Source organism: Gopherus evgoodei, chromosome 7, assembly GCF_007399415.2.
Source record: "Gopherus evgoodei ecotype Sinaloan lineage chromosome 7, rGopEvg1_v1.p, whole genome shotgun sequence".
NCBI classification, from domain to species: Eukaryota; Metazoa; Chordata; order Testudines; family Testudinidae; genus Gopherus; species Gopherus evgoodei.
This window is the reverse complement of record NC_044328.1, coordinates 100170783-100189204: the sequence shown is the minus strand read 5'-3', so window position 1 is coordinate 100189204 and position 18422 is coordinate 100170783. Positions and strand designations below refer to the sequence as shown.

General features: G+C 50.1%; 1 protein-coding gene across 1 annotated transcript; it reads right to left on the bottom strand.

Moving 5' to 3' along the window:
• Window positions 1-1612: 1612 nt before the first annotated feature.
• Window positions 1613-18026, bottom strand: STIP1 (stress induced phosphoprotein 1). Its single transcript, XM_030570677.1, has 14 exons — window positions 17886-18026; window positions 14429-14638; window positions 13232-13373; window positions 12593-12734; window positions 11777-11945; window positions 10310-10436; window positions 8733-8835; window positions 7683-7803; window positions 6646-6742; window positions 6101-6225; window positions 5267-5303; window positions 4844-4947; window positions 2647-2819; window positions 1613-2057 (listed from the first exon to the last, which is right to left on the bottom strand). Exons 1-14 carry the CDS (start codon window positions 17892-17894, stop codon window positions 1985-1987), a joined length of 1632 nt encoding a protein of 543 aa, XP_030426537.1. The 5' UTR covers window positions 17895-18026; the 3' UTR covers window positions 1613-1984.
• Window positions 18027-18422: the final 396 nt, after the last annotated feature.

Here is an 18422-nt window from a genome sequence, read left to right as displayed (position 1 = left end):
GGCCACTGGAATTTGGGCACTGCTGAGAAGCATCCAGCTGCGTATGGCAACTGTGTTTGGAGCGCTAGGGTACTTATCATTTCTCCTACCCAGGACTGCAGGTGTCTTGCCTTCCTAATTGCCCCTAGGTCACATTTCAGCAGAGAATGCTGCAGTTTTAACTCTTCTCTAAGCCACTGGACCCCACTCCTAAGAATAGAACCCCAGGAGTCCTGAGTCCCAGTTCGGCTCCAACTGACCCCTCTCCTCCTAAAGTTAAAATACAACCCTCAAGGCTTGGCTTGTCAATATAAACTGAAAGCCAGTGCAGTCCTATCAACAACTCTGGGAGCCAAAAACAAAACAAAACAAACAAAAAAGCCTTGATCAGAGTTAACACCCAGAGTCCAGCTGAACACAGAACTGAGTGGGCATATCTGAGCAGAACGGGGGGAATGGGAGTGGCTGCATGGAAAGAGGGGGCATGTCAGACACTTGAAGTTGGGGGTGGGAGGAGGAGGAAGCTGATGGGACAAGCTAGAGAGGGAAAGTTTGAGCTGGGTTGGGGGATCCAAGAGGCCTTTAGTTTGCACCTGCCTGTTCCTGCACCTCTCTCCTTAGAGGAGGGTTTAGATTTATTCAGGCCATGGAAAGATCAATGCACAGGAACAGCGCACAGCATTTAAGAGACCATTTTGGCGCATCACACAGGGACCTGAACTAAGCCTGCGTCACATCGCTAGTTCCTGTTCTGCGGCAGAACCCCCTTCCTGCCTCTGTGGGTGCTGTATTTATAGCAGCAGAAGCTCTGTTCAGGCGCAGCCTCTGGGGAAGGGGGATGGGGACGCAGCTGCTAAGGTCCCCCAGGGAAAAGGGTAGATGCACCTTGCAGCAGAATCAGCCCGCTCACTGCACTAGGGCTACAGAGTTCTGCCTAAGGTGGGGGGAAATGCACTCAGTGCCACAGTTCCCTCAGCTAGCAGGGAGAATGAAGTGCAGTAGCCCCATCCTCAGCCCATGTGACCCCCTGCAACATCATAAGTAGTGCACGACAGGGGAGGGGAGCCTGTAGGGCAACAGGCTGGGGCAGGGTGCCCCCTAGGGGCAGCTGACTCTTCCTTTGCAGAGTGAACCCTGCTACTAAGGCATTTGTCATCTCTCCTGATATAGCCTTCATACCAACCACTCCATCTTCTCCCCTCAAGATGGAGATTCCAGGGAAGAAGCCAGGCATCCTGCTCTCACAACGGTAGAAACCAGAGTCTGTATTATCTGTTCATGAGCTTAAAGGCTACAGGCCAGGCATTGGAGTGGTGTCAACATAACCGTCAGCTTGTGACACCAGCAGATGATCCAGATCCCACCCGTCTGGCTACATATTGAGGCATGTCAATGAGACACTTCCTGTTTCACTTACTGGCATGAGACAGATGTGTGAGACGTGAGAAGACACTGAAAGTGAAGCCAGGTGCCTTCTAGCGCCCCCTGTGGGATGGCCAGCCGCAAAGCACGCTGGCTGCTAAGAGACAACACGTGCAACCTTTCTAAAGTGTGCATGGACACACCTGGGATCTTTTAACAGACATTCCCTTGGTTGTCTGGTGGGGAGGAAGGACGGACACAGACCCAGAAGCACCATTTGACTGCTTTGCTCTTTTATTGGGAGTGCGGCATGGCAATGCAGTCTCACAGCCAGAAGAACCAGACAATGAACAGATAGCCGTCACCTCCCACACCTCTGCCAACAAAGAGAAAGAACTGAAGAGGGGAGGGGCAGCTCAACAATGGAACAAGCTGTTTGTAAGATACAGGAACTGGAGAGAAAGTGGCTAGCTGGCCCCGCACTGGCAAGGATGGTGTGGGCAGCAGGTCCCATGGAGAGCATGATACTGTACAAGTCTTTATCTCCTATTGAGATAGCCTTTCCTTTTGCTTGTACTGCCAGTGTCCAATGTCCCAGCTGCCCTACGAACAGGCAAAGGGGCAGAGTAGGGTGGTGAAGTCATCACCGAATTGCGATCAAACCAACATCCATCAGCTTCTGGATTTTCTGGGCTATTACTGGGTTCTTCAAGTGTCTGCAGAGAGAAAGAAGTAATATCACCCCAAAGCACTTGAGTTTGACACTTCCATCACCTCCAAGATGCAGCTGCCTCCAGGTTGGGGCCCAGTGCTTTTTTATGAAGTATTCCTTGCCTGTGACCCAGCCACCTCTGGGGTGGGATGCAAGGGAGCGGGGTGGTTGGTGTCAGACAACTCTGTTTGAGGGTAAAGGAACACCTTGCACATGCTTGACTCTGATGGACTGTAAGGAGTCCAAACTTCCCAGAATGGGGGAATTCAGCCCAGGCACTGGGGTGAACACCCTAACTCTTGAGAAAATGCTATGGGCTCTCTGATGTGGACACAGTTCCCTGCTATAGGGACCAGCATAGGATAGTGATTTTGGACCCAACAGCACCACCTAAAGGCTGAGCTAAGCAGTGCTACTGGTTCCTTATGAAACACAACCCTAATGTGCTCAGCAGGAAGCACAATGTAGCTCCTCAGGAGACCTCCCTGTGATCTAAGCAGACATCTCTCTACTATACACCTCAGTGATGCCCACAGCTAGATCTAGCCAGACCCAAGCTCCAGTCACCCCCACGTTCAGGTAGCCTCACTCACTCGCTCAGCGCCTGTGGGTCTTTCTGCATCTGCTCCAGGATCAGTCGCATCGCTGGGTCGCTCATGATCTGTTGCACCTCAGGATCAGCCATGGCACGCCGCTTGACCTCCTCGGGGTTGTCATTGCGATTGTACTGGGCCATGAGGCAGCGCTGGTAACCGTCAGCAGCTTCCTGAAGCAAGAACGGCAGGGGCAGCATGAGCTAACTACTGTACTCTGCCAGGTGAGGGGCAATGGTAATGCCATGCAAGGTTGGTTTGGTGACAGGACACAGGCCCTAGACTCCTCAGTCATTAGTCCTTGCAACCTGGGCCTCAAGGGAGCACAGCCAGAACTGATCCCTGCCAGGGAACCTCAGCAAGGCATTTCAGCACAGCTTACCCTGGGGGAAGGGCTGTCTAGCTAGTACATTAAGTCCGTTCAGGTCGCCCCAAACAAGCCTGCTCCTACACCCACGGACAGACAGTCCTAAGGTACAGGACCATTGTGATCACTTAGCTTGATCTTCTGAATAATACTTTCACCCAGACATGGAACCCAATGATTTGTGCTTGAAAACAGGGTGTCATGTTTACATGGCTTGTGTGACAGACTGTGTATAATCGCAACTTTAATTTAAAGAAAAGTTTCTAGCTCTCATGTCTGCAGAAAATCTTCCAAATGGGACCAGCAACAGACAGTTCTGGCTGCCTGAGTCTGCAGAGAGCTTGACAGTGATTCAGAGGGGCTAGTTCTGCTACTCCCTCTTAATCTGATTAAAGTGCCAACTTGACAGCCCATTTCATGATCAAAGTTAACTAGCTGTAAGTGGATGGAATGGAAGTGAGGCTCACAATGTTCAGGTTTCAGAGTGGTAGCCTAGTCTGTATCAGCAAAAACAAAGAGGAGTCCTTGTGGCACCTTAGATATTAACAAATTTATTTGGGCATATATGCTTTCATGGGCTGAAACCCACGTATCAGATGCATGAGTGAAAAATAGTCAGCAGAATGTATATTATAGCACATGAAAAGATGGGAGTTGCCTTATCAAGTGGGGGGTCAGTGCTAATGAGCCAACTCAGTTAAGGTGGAAGTGGCCTATTCTCAACAGTTAAGAAGGGACGAATAGCTAGGGAGGGAAAATTTACTTTGTAATACTAACCAGGCCAGTACAATCAAGGTGGCCCATTTCAAACAGTTGACAAGAAGGTGTGAGTATCAGCAAAGTGAAAATTATTTTGTAGTGACCCATTCACTCCCAGTCTTTATTCAGGCCTAATTTGATAGTGTCCACATCTTCTTGTTAACTGTTTGAAATGGGCCACCTTGATTGCTAATGAGGCCAATGCATTACAAAAGTAAATTCTCCCTCCCTAGGTATTCGCCTCTCTTGTCAACTGTTGAGAATAGGCCACTTCCACCTTAATTGAATTGGATCGTTAGCACTGACCTCCCACTTGATAAGGCAACTCCTATCTTTTCATGTGCTATAATATATATTGTGCTCACCATACTTTTCTCTCCATGCATCTGATGAAGTGGGTTTTAGCACACAAAATCTTATGCCCAAATAAATGTTAGTCTTTAAGGTGCCACAGGACTCCATGTTTTCACAATGTTCAGAATGGTGAGTTGTGGCAGAAAGCACAGAGGAGACTCAAAAACCACCAGGAGAAATAAAGAAGAAATAAAGTACTGAGCCTAAACAGAAGCCTATTTCCCCACTGAGCAATGAGTCAAGGCGGCAATGAATGAGCTACAAAGGTCGCTGTTATTATAAAGGTTATATCCCTGATCTCTGTACAAGTCTCATTAACTCCAACAGGGATCCTGCTGGGCATTTATATCCCAACTCACAGACCATAATTAAGCCTAGAATTCAGCACTGTTTCCCAAAGGAGTTTGACATCTCTTAGCTAGCACAGCTCTTTTAGAGGGGCACGCCCAGTCCTGATTTAGACACCAGGGATGGAGAATCCACAACCACCCCAGGAGGCTGTTCTAGCGGTTAATTATGTTCCCTGTTAAAGAGTTACTTTACCTTATTTCCAGTCAATTTAATTCTGTCTTTGTTTGCTATATTAAAAAGCCCTCTACCTGCAGGGGGATAAGATTCCTGAGAGCACTTATAGGCCAGGATCAAGCCACCTCTTTGGCTCTCCAACACCAGCCAGCTGCTGGCAGTATAGTACTGCTACGCATCAGATGCTCTCACCTTGCAGTTGGAATCCAGGTCAAGAGCTTTCTGGTAGACATCCATGGCTTTAGTATAGTCTTTCATGGCTTCCAGCGCTGCAGCTTTTCGGGTGTAACCCTTGACTGCAAGCAAGACACAATCCCTTGGGGTTTACGCTTGCTGAACACTTCTTCCCTGCCCGTGCTGCCACTACAGGTCCCCTTTGGTAGCAAGCTCAGCAGGGCATGTGAAACACTGATTAGGAACCACAGGCCCTGGCCAACAGGATGAACTTAAGGTATGTTCAGGCTGAACTATTCCACAGGCCTTTACAGTATCAGCCCAGGCTCCCTCCCTCACCTCAGTACATGCTGGCTATTCCACACAGTGTCACATGAGAAGCTAGGCCAGCCAAAGTGAATTGTGCAACTCACCCCCCAGTCAGACACACAGTCTACTTACTAAATGTAGGTTCTAGCCGGATACATTCTTCACAGTCCTAAAGGAAGGAAGACACCATATTAAGTTCTCTCTCCAGTGAAGTTAACAGGCTTGTCATTTTATTAGCAAAACATCTGGCCTCCTTCATACTCATAGGGACCGACTCTGCGGGTGTGCCGGTACTCAAGCATCCACCAAAAAAAAAAGGGGGGGGTGCTCAACACCCACAGGGCCGTATTAATCTTTTGTGAGCCCCAGCACCTGGATGGTGGTCCCGCCCCATGCTCTGCCCCAAGACCTGCCCAGCCTCTTCCCCCTGAGGCCCTGCTTGCCCTTCGCAGAGAAGGGGGAAGGGAGAGGGAGGAGAAGAACACCTATCAGCACTTGTGTTTTGCCCTGAGCAAGAAATGCTGCCATTTCACAACCTGCCAGGCCAGCCAAGAAAAAGCCTATACTTGATCGTGGAGCTTCTGAAGGGTTAAATGCCTTGGAAAGCAATGTTCAGAGGGATGGTGGGGTTGGGACAGAGGGCTGAAAGGTTTAAAGATGTTGGCCCACCACCAAACCTGGGTTGGAGTACAATGAACACAAGCTGTTGCGTAAATAGAGACAATTCTAAGCATGTATTGTCAGGTCTTTGAGGCAGAGACTGTTCTGTGTTTGCATAGCACGATGGAGTCCTGGCCTGTGACAGGGGCACCTACAGTAATATAAAGAAATAGTCATCTCTGGGGATGGCAAGATGCCACCCAGGTTTGTTGCAAGGATGACAGAAGCCGCGGTTTGCTGCTAGTCCAGAGCCCTAGTAATGCATGGATAGGATGGACTCTGAGACAAGCAGCCTTCGGTGCTTACCTTTAGCGCTAGCGGGAATTCCAGGAGTTTGGTGTAGCAGGCAGCTCTGTTGCTGTAGAGTTTGGCATCGTTGGGGTTGCGTTTGATGGCTTCTGAGTAGTGTTTCATTGCTTGGGGATAGTCCCCTAAGAGGAGAGGAGGACAGTGGTAAATCATAGGAACGCCTGCACTCACTTGTAAACACTGCACTAACCCATTCAGCAGAGCATGGCTTAACTCTTCCCTCCTTTGCCAGACAGCCCAGGAACCTGCACTTCCTCTCAGCTTCAGCTGTAGCTCTGGAAATCAGGCTATCCGCTTCCCCATACTCGGTTCAGTAGTGAGGCAGGGCTGACAACATCCCAGCCTGATGCTATAAAAACATTTTTATAGCAGATTCATGCCAGATTCAGTCACATCCCCACAGCAAGGAAAAGAACACCAGGGTACATAAGGCAGGCTCCTTTATGGCTACTGAAGAGACCGGCCCATTAACCCAGCCCTGCAGCCCTGGCTATGTTGCAGGGCTCTTCACTGATTTCTAGTCAAGCTTTGAGAGCCCTCACCTTTCTGGAAACACTCGTTGCCTTTGTTTTTCTCCTCCAGAGCCAGATTGGGATCGATGTACGCCAACCTCTCCTGCTCTTTCAAGATCTTCTCAGCCTGTGGAGGAAGCATGGCATGATGTAACAGACCCTTCCCTTCTCAGCAGTACCCACTCTCCTTGGCAACACGTTCCACCCACTACAGACTGCTCCCTGCTTTTTGCATCCAGGCTGCAGTAGGGATAAAAATGGCCAAGACACAGGGAGACGATGGGGCTTCAGAACGTGGTGCTCTGCCCTGGTAAATGCTGGGGGAAGCTCAAGGGGTCTCCCCATCCCACACACAAAGCCACCCAGCCCAGCAGGCTCTCCATGGAGTGCTAGGACAGAGTGGCCATGATGTGAGTCAGTGCCAGACAGAGGTCAGGCTGAGTTACTACAATGATCCACTAATCCGGACTGGCTGCTCTCACACAGATACCCACAATCATGCAGCAGTAAGGAATGTGTTCCAGTCGAGGGGCAAATCAGGGGCCTGTGTCTTAAAGTGATGCAGCAAAGCAGCCACCCTGATGCTTCAAAACCTCCCCTTTTCTTTGAAAAGATCATGCTTCTAGCCTTCGTAGCTGCAGTGAAAACTTCACGCAACGAAGTTTAACAACTGATGTCTCCCCAAGTCTTCAGACAGCCAAAAATAATACCTCAGAGAGGGGTAAATTCCCCCTCCTTGGAACTAATTAATTCTATGGTTCCCACTCTTGCTGGCGGCAAGAATTGTGTCTGCAAAAGAAGGACTCTGAAACAAAGGATTAATGTAAGGTATGAGGGGCTCACAGCTGTGATAATGGGAAAACTTGGCAAAAATCATGTTTCCAATACTATGGGGAGCCCTAGAAGCCTCCGAGCTACAAACATGCTATGAGGCTTGAATTTTAGAGTCAGGGCATTTGAATGGCAGGATGATGTCTCTGCTCTGCCAGCAGGGGGAACACTGTGCAAGTGAGTGCACATCCTGCAGCAGGCCCTACATGCACTACGGAACACAACCCCACACTCACTTGCTGACACTTTTTTAGTACATCTGGAGTCCGGTGCTCAGCCAGAGACTTGTTATAGAATTGGATGGCTTCCTTGTACTTCTCCTCCTTGAAGTAGGAATTGCCAATTCTTGCGTAAGCTCTGAATGTGGAGAAAGCAGCCAGCATCAAGATAAAGGCAACAAGGGACAGAAGTATGGCACCTCCCTGCACAATCCTCCCTACTGAAGTTTTTCTCCCTGACCCAGAGGACCCCTGCAGAGGAGAGTTCAGGTGTCTGTGGCACAGCAGTCAATTGTGACAGTGACTAAGACCCAGCAAACTTGTTTCAAGCCACTGGCTAATGACAATAGCCCAGACCTGGGCTGGATTTGAACTAGCAACCTGGAGGTGAGAAGTTTCTCCATGCATGACTAGAGGCAGGGCCAGTGCAACCATTTAGGTGACCCAGGCAGCCACTTAGGGCACTGGGATTTGGGGGCGCTGTTTTCTTTGGCAGCAACAGCGGCGGCCGGATCTTCGGCTACCCCGGTCGCCATCAGCATTTAGGCAGAGGGAGCTGGGGCAGAGGAGCGCGGGGAGTGCTGCCTGCAGCAAGTACGGGGAGGGTCGGCATGCAGGGGCACTCCTCGCCCCAGCTCACCCCCAAGCACGCCGTGGTTGCTTCACTTCTCCCACCTCCCAGGCTTGCGGCACCAATCAGCTCAGGCGCTGCAAGCCTGAGAGGCAGGAGAAGTGAAGCAGCTACGGCGCGCTTGGGGTGCTCGTGCGGAGCAGGGGTGAACTGGGGCGGGAGGGGGTGCCTCAGTGCGGGGTGTGTGGGGGGAGTTGCCACAAGGGGCGTGCCTCAGGGCGGAGGGAGGGAGCTGCCACGGGGGCGGGGCGCCCTTAGGGCAGGGGCTTGGGCGTAAGGTGGAAGTTTTGCCTAGGGTGTGAAACGTCCTTGCACCAGCCCTGCTAGGAGGCACTTGGATACCCCACTGATGAGGGCGCTATAGGAATCCAAGGAAAAGGGCAGGTGGTGAAGACACTTGCTTCTGTAAGCCCCAGCCTGACGCTGGATGCACTCACTTGGCAATCTGCCGGTAGTCCTCCCTGTTCTCACGCCCCACCTCAATGGCCTGCTCACACAGCTCTCGGCACTTATTGTAGTCGCCTTTCTCAAAGTACACCGCTGCAAGGCAAAAACGCATGAGACCACTTCCTACCATAAACCCCAGCCAGACCACCTGCATTGTTCTTCTAGCAGAGCCCCAATGCCACTCAAGCTAAGGTTGTGCACTCTTTCTGTTTAAAGGCTGACCCTTCTACATGCTCTAAAATCCACATGCTGCTCATACTGTTTTGAAACGTAGTGAGCCTCATGGGTAGGTCCCTGAGAAAAACTGAAATTTTTAAAAATTAAATACCAGTGTCATGGGAAAGTAGCAATTTTCACAGAATGGAGTCAGAGAAAGGTCACTTCTGTACTCCTTGGTATAAAACTGGCCACTGAGTCCCCCCTTTAACTACTGTGACTTTTTCAACAGGAGGTGGAAATGGGCACTTAAACGCACCCATTTCCTGCTTGGTGTGACTCTGAGCATTGAGCAGCATCATATCAGAGAAGCAGTTTGGGGGTGTGTGGGGGGCTTGGCAGCCAATTTTATGTGAGGCACAGTAGTCTGTGTCACCACTGCTTGGAATATGCATTATGAGCTCCACTTAACAGGAAACTGGGGCATGTGGATGCCAGCTCCTGCCTCCCACAGCTGGAAAAAAATCATAGCAGTACAGGGGGCGTTTTCAGCAGCTGGTCTTACGTGAGGCACAGGAGCTAATGCCGCCACCACCACATGACACATGAGCTGCCACAGCCCCACAGGAGAGACAAGCGTGGATCCGCATGCACCATGTCCTGCTCAGTGCAGCTCATGTTCTAAGCAGCAGCAGCAGCAGCAGCGTCCCACGTCGCTACAAACTACTGCTTTGACATGACATTGCTACATGCTACAAGTCATACTGAACATGAAACTGCCACAGATGGCCACTTTTGCTTCCCTGCTGTTTGGGGGGGAAAAAAAAGCACAGTATTGGGCTTATTTCCTGATTTCCATGCAGTCACTGAAAGTGCAGTTCTCTCAAAGCCCTGCTCATAAGGGCATGGGATAAGGTTAGTTATCCAAATTTAGAATAGCTCATCTGAGCAAAGAGCTCCTGAGCCCCCAAATCCAGTGGTCTATCCACTAGACAACACTGCCTCCACAAGAGCTTGTGTAAGCTAAGCAGGGCTGGGCCAGATCAGCAAGTGGATAGGAGACCGCCAAGGAACCCCTCAGGGAAGCACACCATCTACTCCATCAGTCTCAGCATGGGCTGAAGGGGCACAAATGTAGTAAGAGACTCTGTACATATAGGACAGAGCCCTTTTGGTAACTCTGGGCACTCAGGCATGTTCCAGGTCAGATGACTCCATTCTGCCTCACTGCTGTTTTAATGGTTATAACATTCTCCTTAATCTCCTGTCCTAAACTGGTGTTTATGGGCAGTGACAGACAGCTGTCTCATTTCACCGCAGAGGTGGCTGCATCTCAGAGTGTGTGAGATCTCTTTTAGAGTTAGATTTTGGAAGCAGCACCCTCAAGATCAGACTGGAACTTGCCACTCACCTGCTTGGTTACTAATGTAAGTCATGTTGGTGGGATCCAGCTCTTTAGCTTTGTCATAGTGCTTTAGCGCCACATCAAAGTCTTTCTTCTTGTAGGCCTCATTTCCCAGCTCCTTCTCCTTCAGAGCCTGAAAGTGGGGGCAGGGGAAAGAGAAAAAGCATCTCCAGCTGCCATTGTATCAAGCCCTTCAGTTCTCTTAAGCCTTACAACCCAGATCTGGAGTTCAAGCTACGAGCAGAGTCCTGGCCTATGCATTTTTCTAATGACCAGTACCAGACATTCACAGGCTTTCCTAGCATCACCCTTTCCACCACCACTGGAATCAAGGCTTGTGGGGACATAACTCTTTACTTCTGGAGCACGGCTCCTTCAAACCCACACAATCTTGGTATTTCCTGCTGCCAGGAAACAGGTAGCACAAGGTTGGAGGGGAAGGTGTCCCACAGTGATGTGTTAGCACGCCTGTTGTCAGCTAGGAGCCTTGATCTAATTACCTGTGTTTCCAGTTCAGCAACAACACATTGTAATATGACAACTTGCAGGTTGCACGGAGGGCATCTATGGGTGGACTACAGATAAGGGGCTAGTCTGGCACACTAACACTGTGATACATTCAGGGGAGAAGCGAGCCAGCCTTCTGCATACTAGCAAAGGTTAATGCACTTGCCAACTGGCATGGCACATTTCTAAGAAAAAAGCAACTTATTTCCTCCCACATTGCAAGACAGCCCTGTGGGGCTTCATAGCCTTAGGCGCTGAGCTTTAATGGAAGCCAAGAGGAACTAAAACAGTCAGGCCACAGTGCAACATCCTTTCCCCAATGAGACGATGAAGGCTGGGGAGGCCTTGCCTGCTACCAGTTCTTACCTGTGAACAGGTTAAGTGCCTATTTTCTGACAGGATCTCCCTCACCAAAACCTGAGGTCTGAACCAGCTGTGGGCAGTAGTTCTTAGAACAGCACCTACTGAGGTCAGGCCTCTAACCTTGGTTGTTTTACTGCCATAGGAAATCCAGGTGCAGGCAGAACCCAAGATGAATTCCTTGTCCTGGCCACTGATGCTAGTGCAGGTAAAAGCCTAACCACGAAACTTACACCCTCCCCGCAAGCAGGCAGTTTCCCCTTAACAGAGAAAACAGGAGCACCGTAGCAATAGTCTGTTAACCTAGTGAACACAAAGGAAGCAAGGTGACGCAGCCTCAGGAGAGAAGGGTCTGTCCCAAGGCTCCTGTCACAGGGCCAATCTGAGCTGATCACATGATCTACTGCCCTGCCAGCAAGTTGGAGGGCAATGCCAGCCAAGTATCTGCTCTGTTCCTGAGATCAGGGCATCTTTATTAGGATGCCTTGCAGCCCTACTCAGGCCCCTACTAAAGCGCATTTCCTTGCATCAAACCCCTCCACCCAGCTTCTTGAGCATGACAGGAAGTGTTCAGCATAATAGGACAAGGGATTCAGCTGGTGGTACCTGCTTCTTGTTCTCTGGGAGATCCTCTTCCATGGGCTCTGGCTTGGGTTCCTTTTTAGGTGGAGGGGGTGGAGGCGGAGACATGGCTTCATCCTCATCGTCCCCACTGCCGAGGTCAACTCCTAACAGCACGCTCAGCGTGGTCATCACTCGCGGGTCCTGCAGCTTCCTGAAAGTAGCAAGGGGAGGAGTGAGTAGCTGGGAGCCATTCAGACAGGCCCTACAGACCTGGCTTCTACATCTTGGCAGACTGGGATGATGGAAGATAGGTTGAACCTCCAACTCCAGGCGCTGGATTCTCCCTGCTGTAGCCTGGGAGAAACTCAAGAAAGCCAGATACCTGGGAACTGCTTTGGGAGCTAAATACCAGCTTTCTGTTCCCTTTCTGCAGCAGCTTTATATTTTGCACAGCTTGGGCTTCACCTGCATCACTGCCTACTTCAACCCCCTTAACACCCTGCTACTGTCCTGCTCTCCTTTACCACATACCAATCCAGAGCCCCTCGGGCAAGGACCCTGCCTGTGCATCAGAGGGGCAGTGTGAATGGTTAGTGATCCATATACACTCTGCCTTTTGGCTCAAAGACAGGCCCTAAAGGGTTATGTATGACTGGGCGTCTTGGATCACGCATATCCTGGGATGGCATGGTGTAGACTGGGGAGCAGGGAGGCAGAAAGGCTGCAGTTTGCAATGCAAGGGAGACTCCACGCATGAGGCTCAGGACAAACTATTTTCAAGAGGATGAAACCTTACTCCTCCCAAGACTGAAGTGCAGCAGAATCACCCTCAGCAGAACCAGGGGAGGTCCAACTTACGTCCCCAGGTCAGAGGGCTTGTTCCGGAGCTGCTCAATCAGGTCTTTGTAGCTGGGGTCATTCAGCAAGGCTCTTGTGCGGGGGTCACTCTCCAGCTTCTGGTAGAGGTTTGGCATGTTAAAGGGGTTCATGAGCTTCCTCTCTGGGGGGGGCAGAAACAGAAGCATAGGCTGGTCATTTCAGCACCCAGGTCAGCCCAAGAAGATACTTCGGTCTGATACAGGGTATGGCATTTCTGCGGCTATAGTGAAGCTGCAGCCTGCATGGCTAACACAACAACCAATCCCTGCTGAGTGATACTTGTCCCTTGACCAGACACAGGGGCGAGGAGCCTTGTGGATAGACTTGTCAGTCCCAGCTCAGGGTTGAAAAAGGGGCAGTTTAAGCCCAGTTGCCTGGTGGAAAGAAGGTAGCCCTAGTTCTAATTCCATGGCACCTTCTCTCTCCCATGCTTCTCCTGCCCACCCAAGAGCAGAGCCCAGCACGAGAGGGCACTTACTATAGGTGCACAGAGGAGTCTGATCTCTGTAACTTCTCAGTGCCAAGCATCTAAGCAGGGTGGCTTGGAAGAAGGCAGTACTTATATATTAAGTGGAGATCTCTGGCTGCAATTCCTGCTCCCCTAGTTCGTTCCCTTACCCGCTAGCCTGGCTTCCATGTTCTGGAGCCCCTCTTTCAGCTGAGAGTTCCCTGGCTCGTGTTTCAGCCCTTCCTCATAAGTCTTCTTGGCCTCCTCAAAACGATTCAAGAACTCCAGGGCAGCTGCCTTGCGAGAGTAGCCCTGAAAGCGGGAGAAAGGGATACAATAGGGCAGGAAGTCATGAGGTCCCAGTAGAGGATGGGATGAGTCCCCACACTCATGGAATTTCAGCATCACTGCATCCCACCCCAGACTGGGGCACATGGGAATCTTAGAAGAGCAACCTGCCTCTGCAACATTTAGGCCTATGTCTCCTGTATGGCAGGGAATAGAAACCCCAATATCCTGTGCAGGAAAACAGACCCCACTGGAGGACAGAGGTTTGACAAGCACATCTTTGTAAGCTGCCACTGTGTTACAGGTCGTCTTCTGTTGCCCATGCCCAGAGCATGAGAGTCTATCACAGCCCCCAGCTATAAAGCCTAACCTTTTAGCTCAGGTTATATCGACTCATGGCTTATAGCTCTGAAGATCTGTGATTCAGTCCCCAGTGACAACCAACATGGTGGCCAATACATAGAACAATAGCCACAAATGTTACTTCCGGAGACTGGAAACTGCTCTGATTGAAGAGAAATTCCTCAGGGTTAAACTCAAGACACGTGGGTTCAAGTTCCCGCTCCATCAAACTAGGTGATGTTGGGCAAATCAGTCTGTCTGTGCCTTGTTTCCCCATCTGTAAATGAGGTTAACAGCACTGCCTTGCCTCACAGGGGGACTGTGGGGGATAACTGTGTTAAAGATTGCAAGACCCACAAATACTACAGTAATGGAAGCCATACAAGTACATGAAACAAACAGGCTGAGATTTAGTCACCCAACTCCAGCTCCCTTGAAGATCTCAGCCAAGATCAAAGGAATTCCTCTTAACAGCATGATTAAAGAGCACTGAGGTATCATTTATTCCCAGCTTAAACTACAAAAATACAATTTTTCCTGCCACATGTGATTAGGGAGAGCCAGGCTATCTCCAATTGGCATCTATTGCAAACATGACTCTCCAATGACCAAGATTTTAAGGCATGAAGTCACCATTGTGATCAGTCTGGCCTTCATAACACCAGTCCTAACATTCAGTCCACAGGCAAAACAACATAGTTTAAGACTCCAAAGACAATCTAGAGATGGACCCTCACCTTGCCCCATTCTGGCTTGAGCTCAACCGTTTTACGGGCATCCTCCAGCGCTTTCTGGTACTCCCCTTTCTTGGCATAGGCTGCAGATCTGTTGCTGTAGAGTACATGGTTCTTGGAGTCGAGTTTTATTGCCTCTGAATAGTGCTTGATGGCTTCTGCAATGTTGCCTGTGCTCAGGGCTTTGTTACCTTTCTCCTTCAACTCGTTCACCTGTGGAGGGCGAAGCAACAGTGAGCAGGGGATTAGCATGATCAGCTATGGGTGGAAGTCTTGAAGCAATCCTCTTACCCTGGAATTATCTTTCCCAACTCACAGCATCCCAGGCAGGAGAGTGACTTTAAAGACTGCCCCTTGTTATTGCCTCTTTGGCTCTTCACAAGCAGCAGCTGCTTGAAGTCTTACTGCAGTCAGCACTTGGAATAGGAAGAATAATCTTTCACCAGAAGCCACTCTAACTGCTCGAAGGGAGACATACTGCCTCCTTTAACAGTCCCAGAAAGGTTAATACAAGAGCATGATCAGCATCTTGACAGCACAGAGATTCAATAAGAACTTGGAAACTGGTGTTGCACAACTTCTGTAGAACAGCCACCTCAAAGGACTCTAGATTTCTCAGTAAGACGTCTGTGAATAACCCAATTCAGAGATAGCCAAGTCTATCCCTCTTGCAATTCTCATCCAGCCAGCTACTTCTCCCCCTTGGAGACACCTCATCGATGGAATTCTCCCACATGACAAGTAGTTTCAAACAATGCCCAAGAAATATCATCAGTTTCTTGGAAGATGCGGCTTGGGCCAATCAGTCCATTCAGAGTCAAACACTACAGAGACCAGAAGTCATCAGGTGGGTAAAGTTGTGTAGGTGTGACTTCCCTGGAAGCGTGAACTGATGGGGAGGCAGTACCTCTTGAAAACCCAACAACTGCTAGTGAGATGTCTCGGCCAAGGGAAGGCAATCACTGATGAGTTACTTCAACAGCACATCAGGTAGGAACTCTAAGGAGCTCCTTAGGAAGGCTGCATATAATATTTGCATTTTTCTCAGCCTGTTACTTCCACTCTAAGTACTTCATAGCCTGAACTCTGCCAGTACAAACAGATGCATGTCCCAGTTACATCCAAAGTCTCCCTTCCACAAGAAGGAGTGTTAAGATGGACCCCTAAAAGCTGTGTTCCAATGCTATCTCCATTTTCAGTGCTGATGGAGTCTGAGCAATAATGGATCTTTAAATTATATGCCATGAGTGGCAAAATAATTACTGCCTCTAAAAGCTTTTGAATGCTCAACCCAAATTAGCTGACAGCGTAAGAGACTTACTACTTGGGGCAGAAGCAGAAATAATCAAAATTTAAAAAAAATAATTTGACATTCTACTTCAGTGTTCAGGTATCTGACAAAACTGGCACTCCAGTTTCCAGTGCCAGAGTTTGAGAGCTCAGAGATGGTGCTACAAATTAATAATTTTTTTTTCCATTTTAGAGCTGGACTTACATTCTGACAAAGGTCATAAGCAAAGAGTTTTCGTGGGCCTCATCCCACTTCACAGTGGATGTTTGTATGCAAAAAAAACCCCAAGCAAACAAAAAACCCCAACCCTGGGCTTTTTTTGCTCAAGTCAGGGACAAAGATAGGAAATGAAGAATGGCATTGAGATAAATCAGGAGTTATGTCTGCAGGGGCGGGAGACAGGAGGAATTCCTTGAATGGAATGGGGAGGCAGTTGGGATTGACAGACATTAGCAAAGCTCTGAGGAAGTGGAATTTAGAACTGTGATAGTAGGGGGCTGCAGATCAGGACTGAAGGGCATTGGCAGAGCTGTATGCAGAAAGAACCAAAGACAGTAATAGCAGGATAGGGCCTTGCAGTTCAGGACTGTGGGGCACTGGCAAGGCTGTGCTTGTGTGGGAGGCTCACGATGGCCTCATCCACACTATACCTAGTCTCTAGTAAGCAAAAGTGCCTCAATTTCATTAGTTCCATGGCAATGTAAATTTTAGACCAAGATGCCAAGTTAAATTCAACTGCCCTACTCCAAGATAAAGCAGCTCCTTCAGGCTGGTGATTTGCTGTGGTCCAAGCAGCAAAGTCAGTGTGCAGCTAGAAGTTAGTGGAGAAAACAATTAAGACCTCTTCACCCATGCGAAAGCAACAGGCTCTCTTCAAATGGGACAGGTTGGAGGGAGAGTCTGGTGACATTTATTATACCAGCTGTACACCTGCTCTAAACACTCCCTCTGATAAAGAGACCCCAGAGTCTCTTTACTGCACCTTAATAAGCCTTGTTTAAGCAGCAGCTCAGCTATGTACAGCTCCCATCTCCAGCATGGGAATGCATCCTTCACCCCCTCCACAAACAGTTTGACATTGCTTGGAAACCTTAATAGCTACCCAGCAAGAACAATTACTCTTAACTGGGCACATTTTCTATGGTACGGGTATGAGGCAGGGGTGTTTATGCATATGTAGAGGTGAATCTGAAAATAAGGGGGATGTTATTTTCATCCAAGCTACCAAGCAATACATCTCCGGACAGTCCTTTAAACAACCCTGATCATACACATTTAGTTCACATCCAGCTCAAGACTCCTTGTGCTGCCCCCTCTTACTATCTCATGCATCTTTTCATGTCCCCCCCCTTCATGGCTCCCCTGATGCCCCATATTCAACTGGCTGTCCCTAAATCACTCTATCTCCTCCCACACCCCTGCTTCCCAGATACCCCCCCCCACCAACTTCCAGGACTCCTAACTACCTCTCTTCACAGCTGTTCCACTCCCAGTGTCCCATACTGCTCTTCAGTAATCTACCCCACCCCCATCAAATCCCAGCTACCATCTCCTGAGTGCTGTCACCCCAGCACCCACCCCCACTTGCTTGGCCCTCTCCCTTTCAGACTCTATCTAGACTAGGATGAAAAAGTGTCTTAAAATCATGTCAGTAAACACATTTTGACACTCAAATGCAACCAAGGTAAGATGGCCTTTGACATGTCAGCTGGTAGAGCCAGGTCGCGGGGGGGGAGGGGAGACTATGCTAAAACACAGCTTGCCCCTCCCTACGGCAGGGTGTTAAAATGTATCCGGCAACAGGCTCTTATGAGACACCTTTTAACCTACTTTAGGCAAAGTCTCCTACTCCAGGGCCCTGCACTGACTCCCTGGCTACGTCTCATCTCCCCACCGCCTTAACTCTGCCCACCCCCAAACACCTTCCCAGGCCGTTCCTTCCTACCCCGCCCCTCCCCGCCCCGCCCCGCCCCGCTGGTTCCCCGAGGGAGTCTCCCGAGGCGCCATCCCTTGTAAATGTCAACCCCTGCCCCCGCCTGCAGCCCGCCCGCATCCCGCACCTCGTGGGCTGTTCCCCGGGCCGCACTGCCCCTCAGCTGCCCAGATTTCCCCGCAGCTCCAGCCCGCCCGGCTCCCGCCTTCACACCCCTCAAGGGCCCCGTCCCTCACCTTCTCCATGGCTCCGGCTCAGGGTCCAGCTCTGTCTCCGGGACACTGGCGGTTAAGTGTTCTCCGACCCGGCCTACCCCTTCTCACGCCGCCTTCTGGAACCTGCTAGAAGCCTGCTGAGCCGCCCCCGCCGCCCCATTGGTAGGTACACATCCGGGCCCCGCCCTCCCAACACTATGATAGATTAGAAAATGTGTCGCTCACCGGCCGGGCCATGCCTACTCCCCGTCTTCGCGTCAATGGAGGCGGGATCATTGCGATACGCACAGTTATAGGTGAAAACAAATGTCAAGCGACAACTAGCCCGCCTGCCCCGAGTCTCATAGGTCTGGAGACCTGCCAATCAATATATCCCCGCGGAGCTCGCCAACCTACCCTCACTGTGATTGGATGTCAACCTAGTACCACGCCCCCTGCTCTGCCCATCTGATTGGCCAGTATCTCTAATAGCCTCAGCTATTCTCAAAGTCCATTGGTCTGGAGACTCCCTCAGGTTCCAAAGGCCGAGCCCATTGGGTAGAGACCGATTCTGGAATT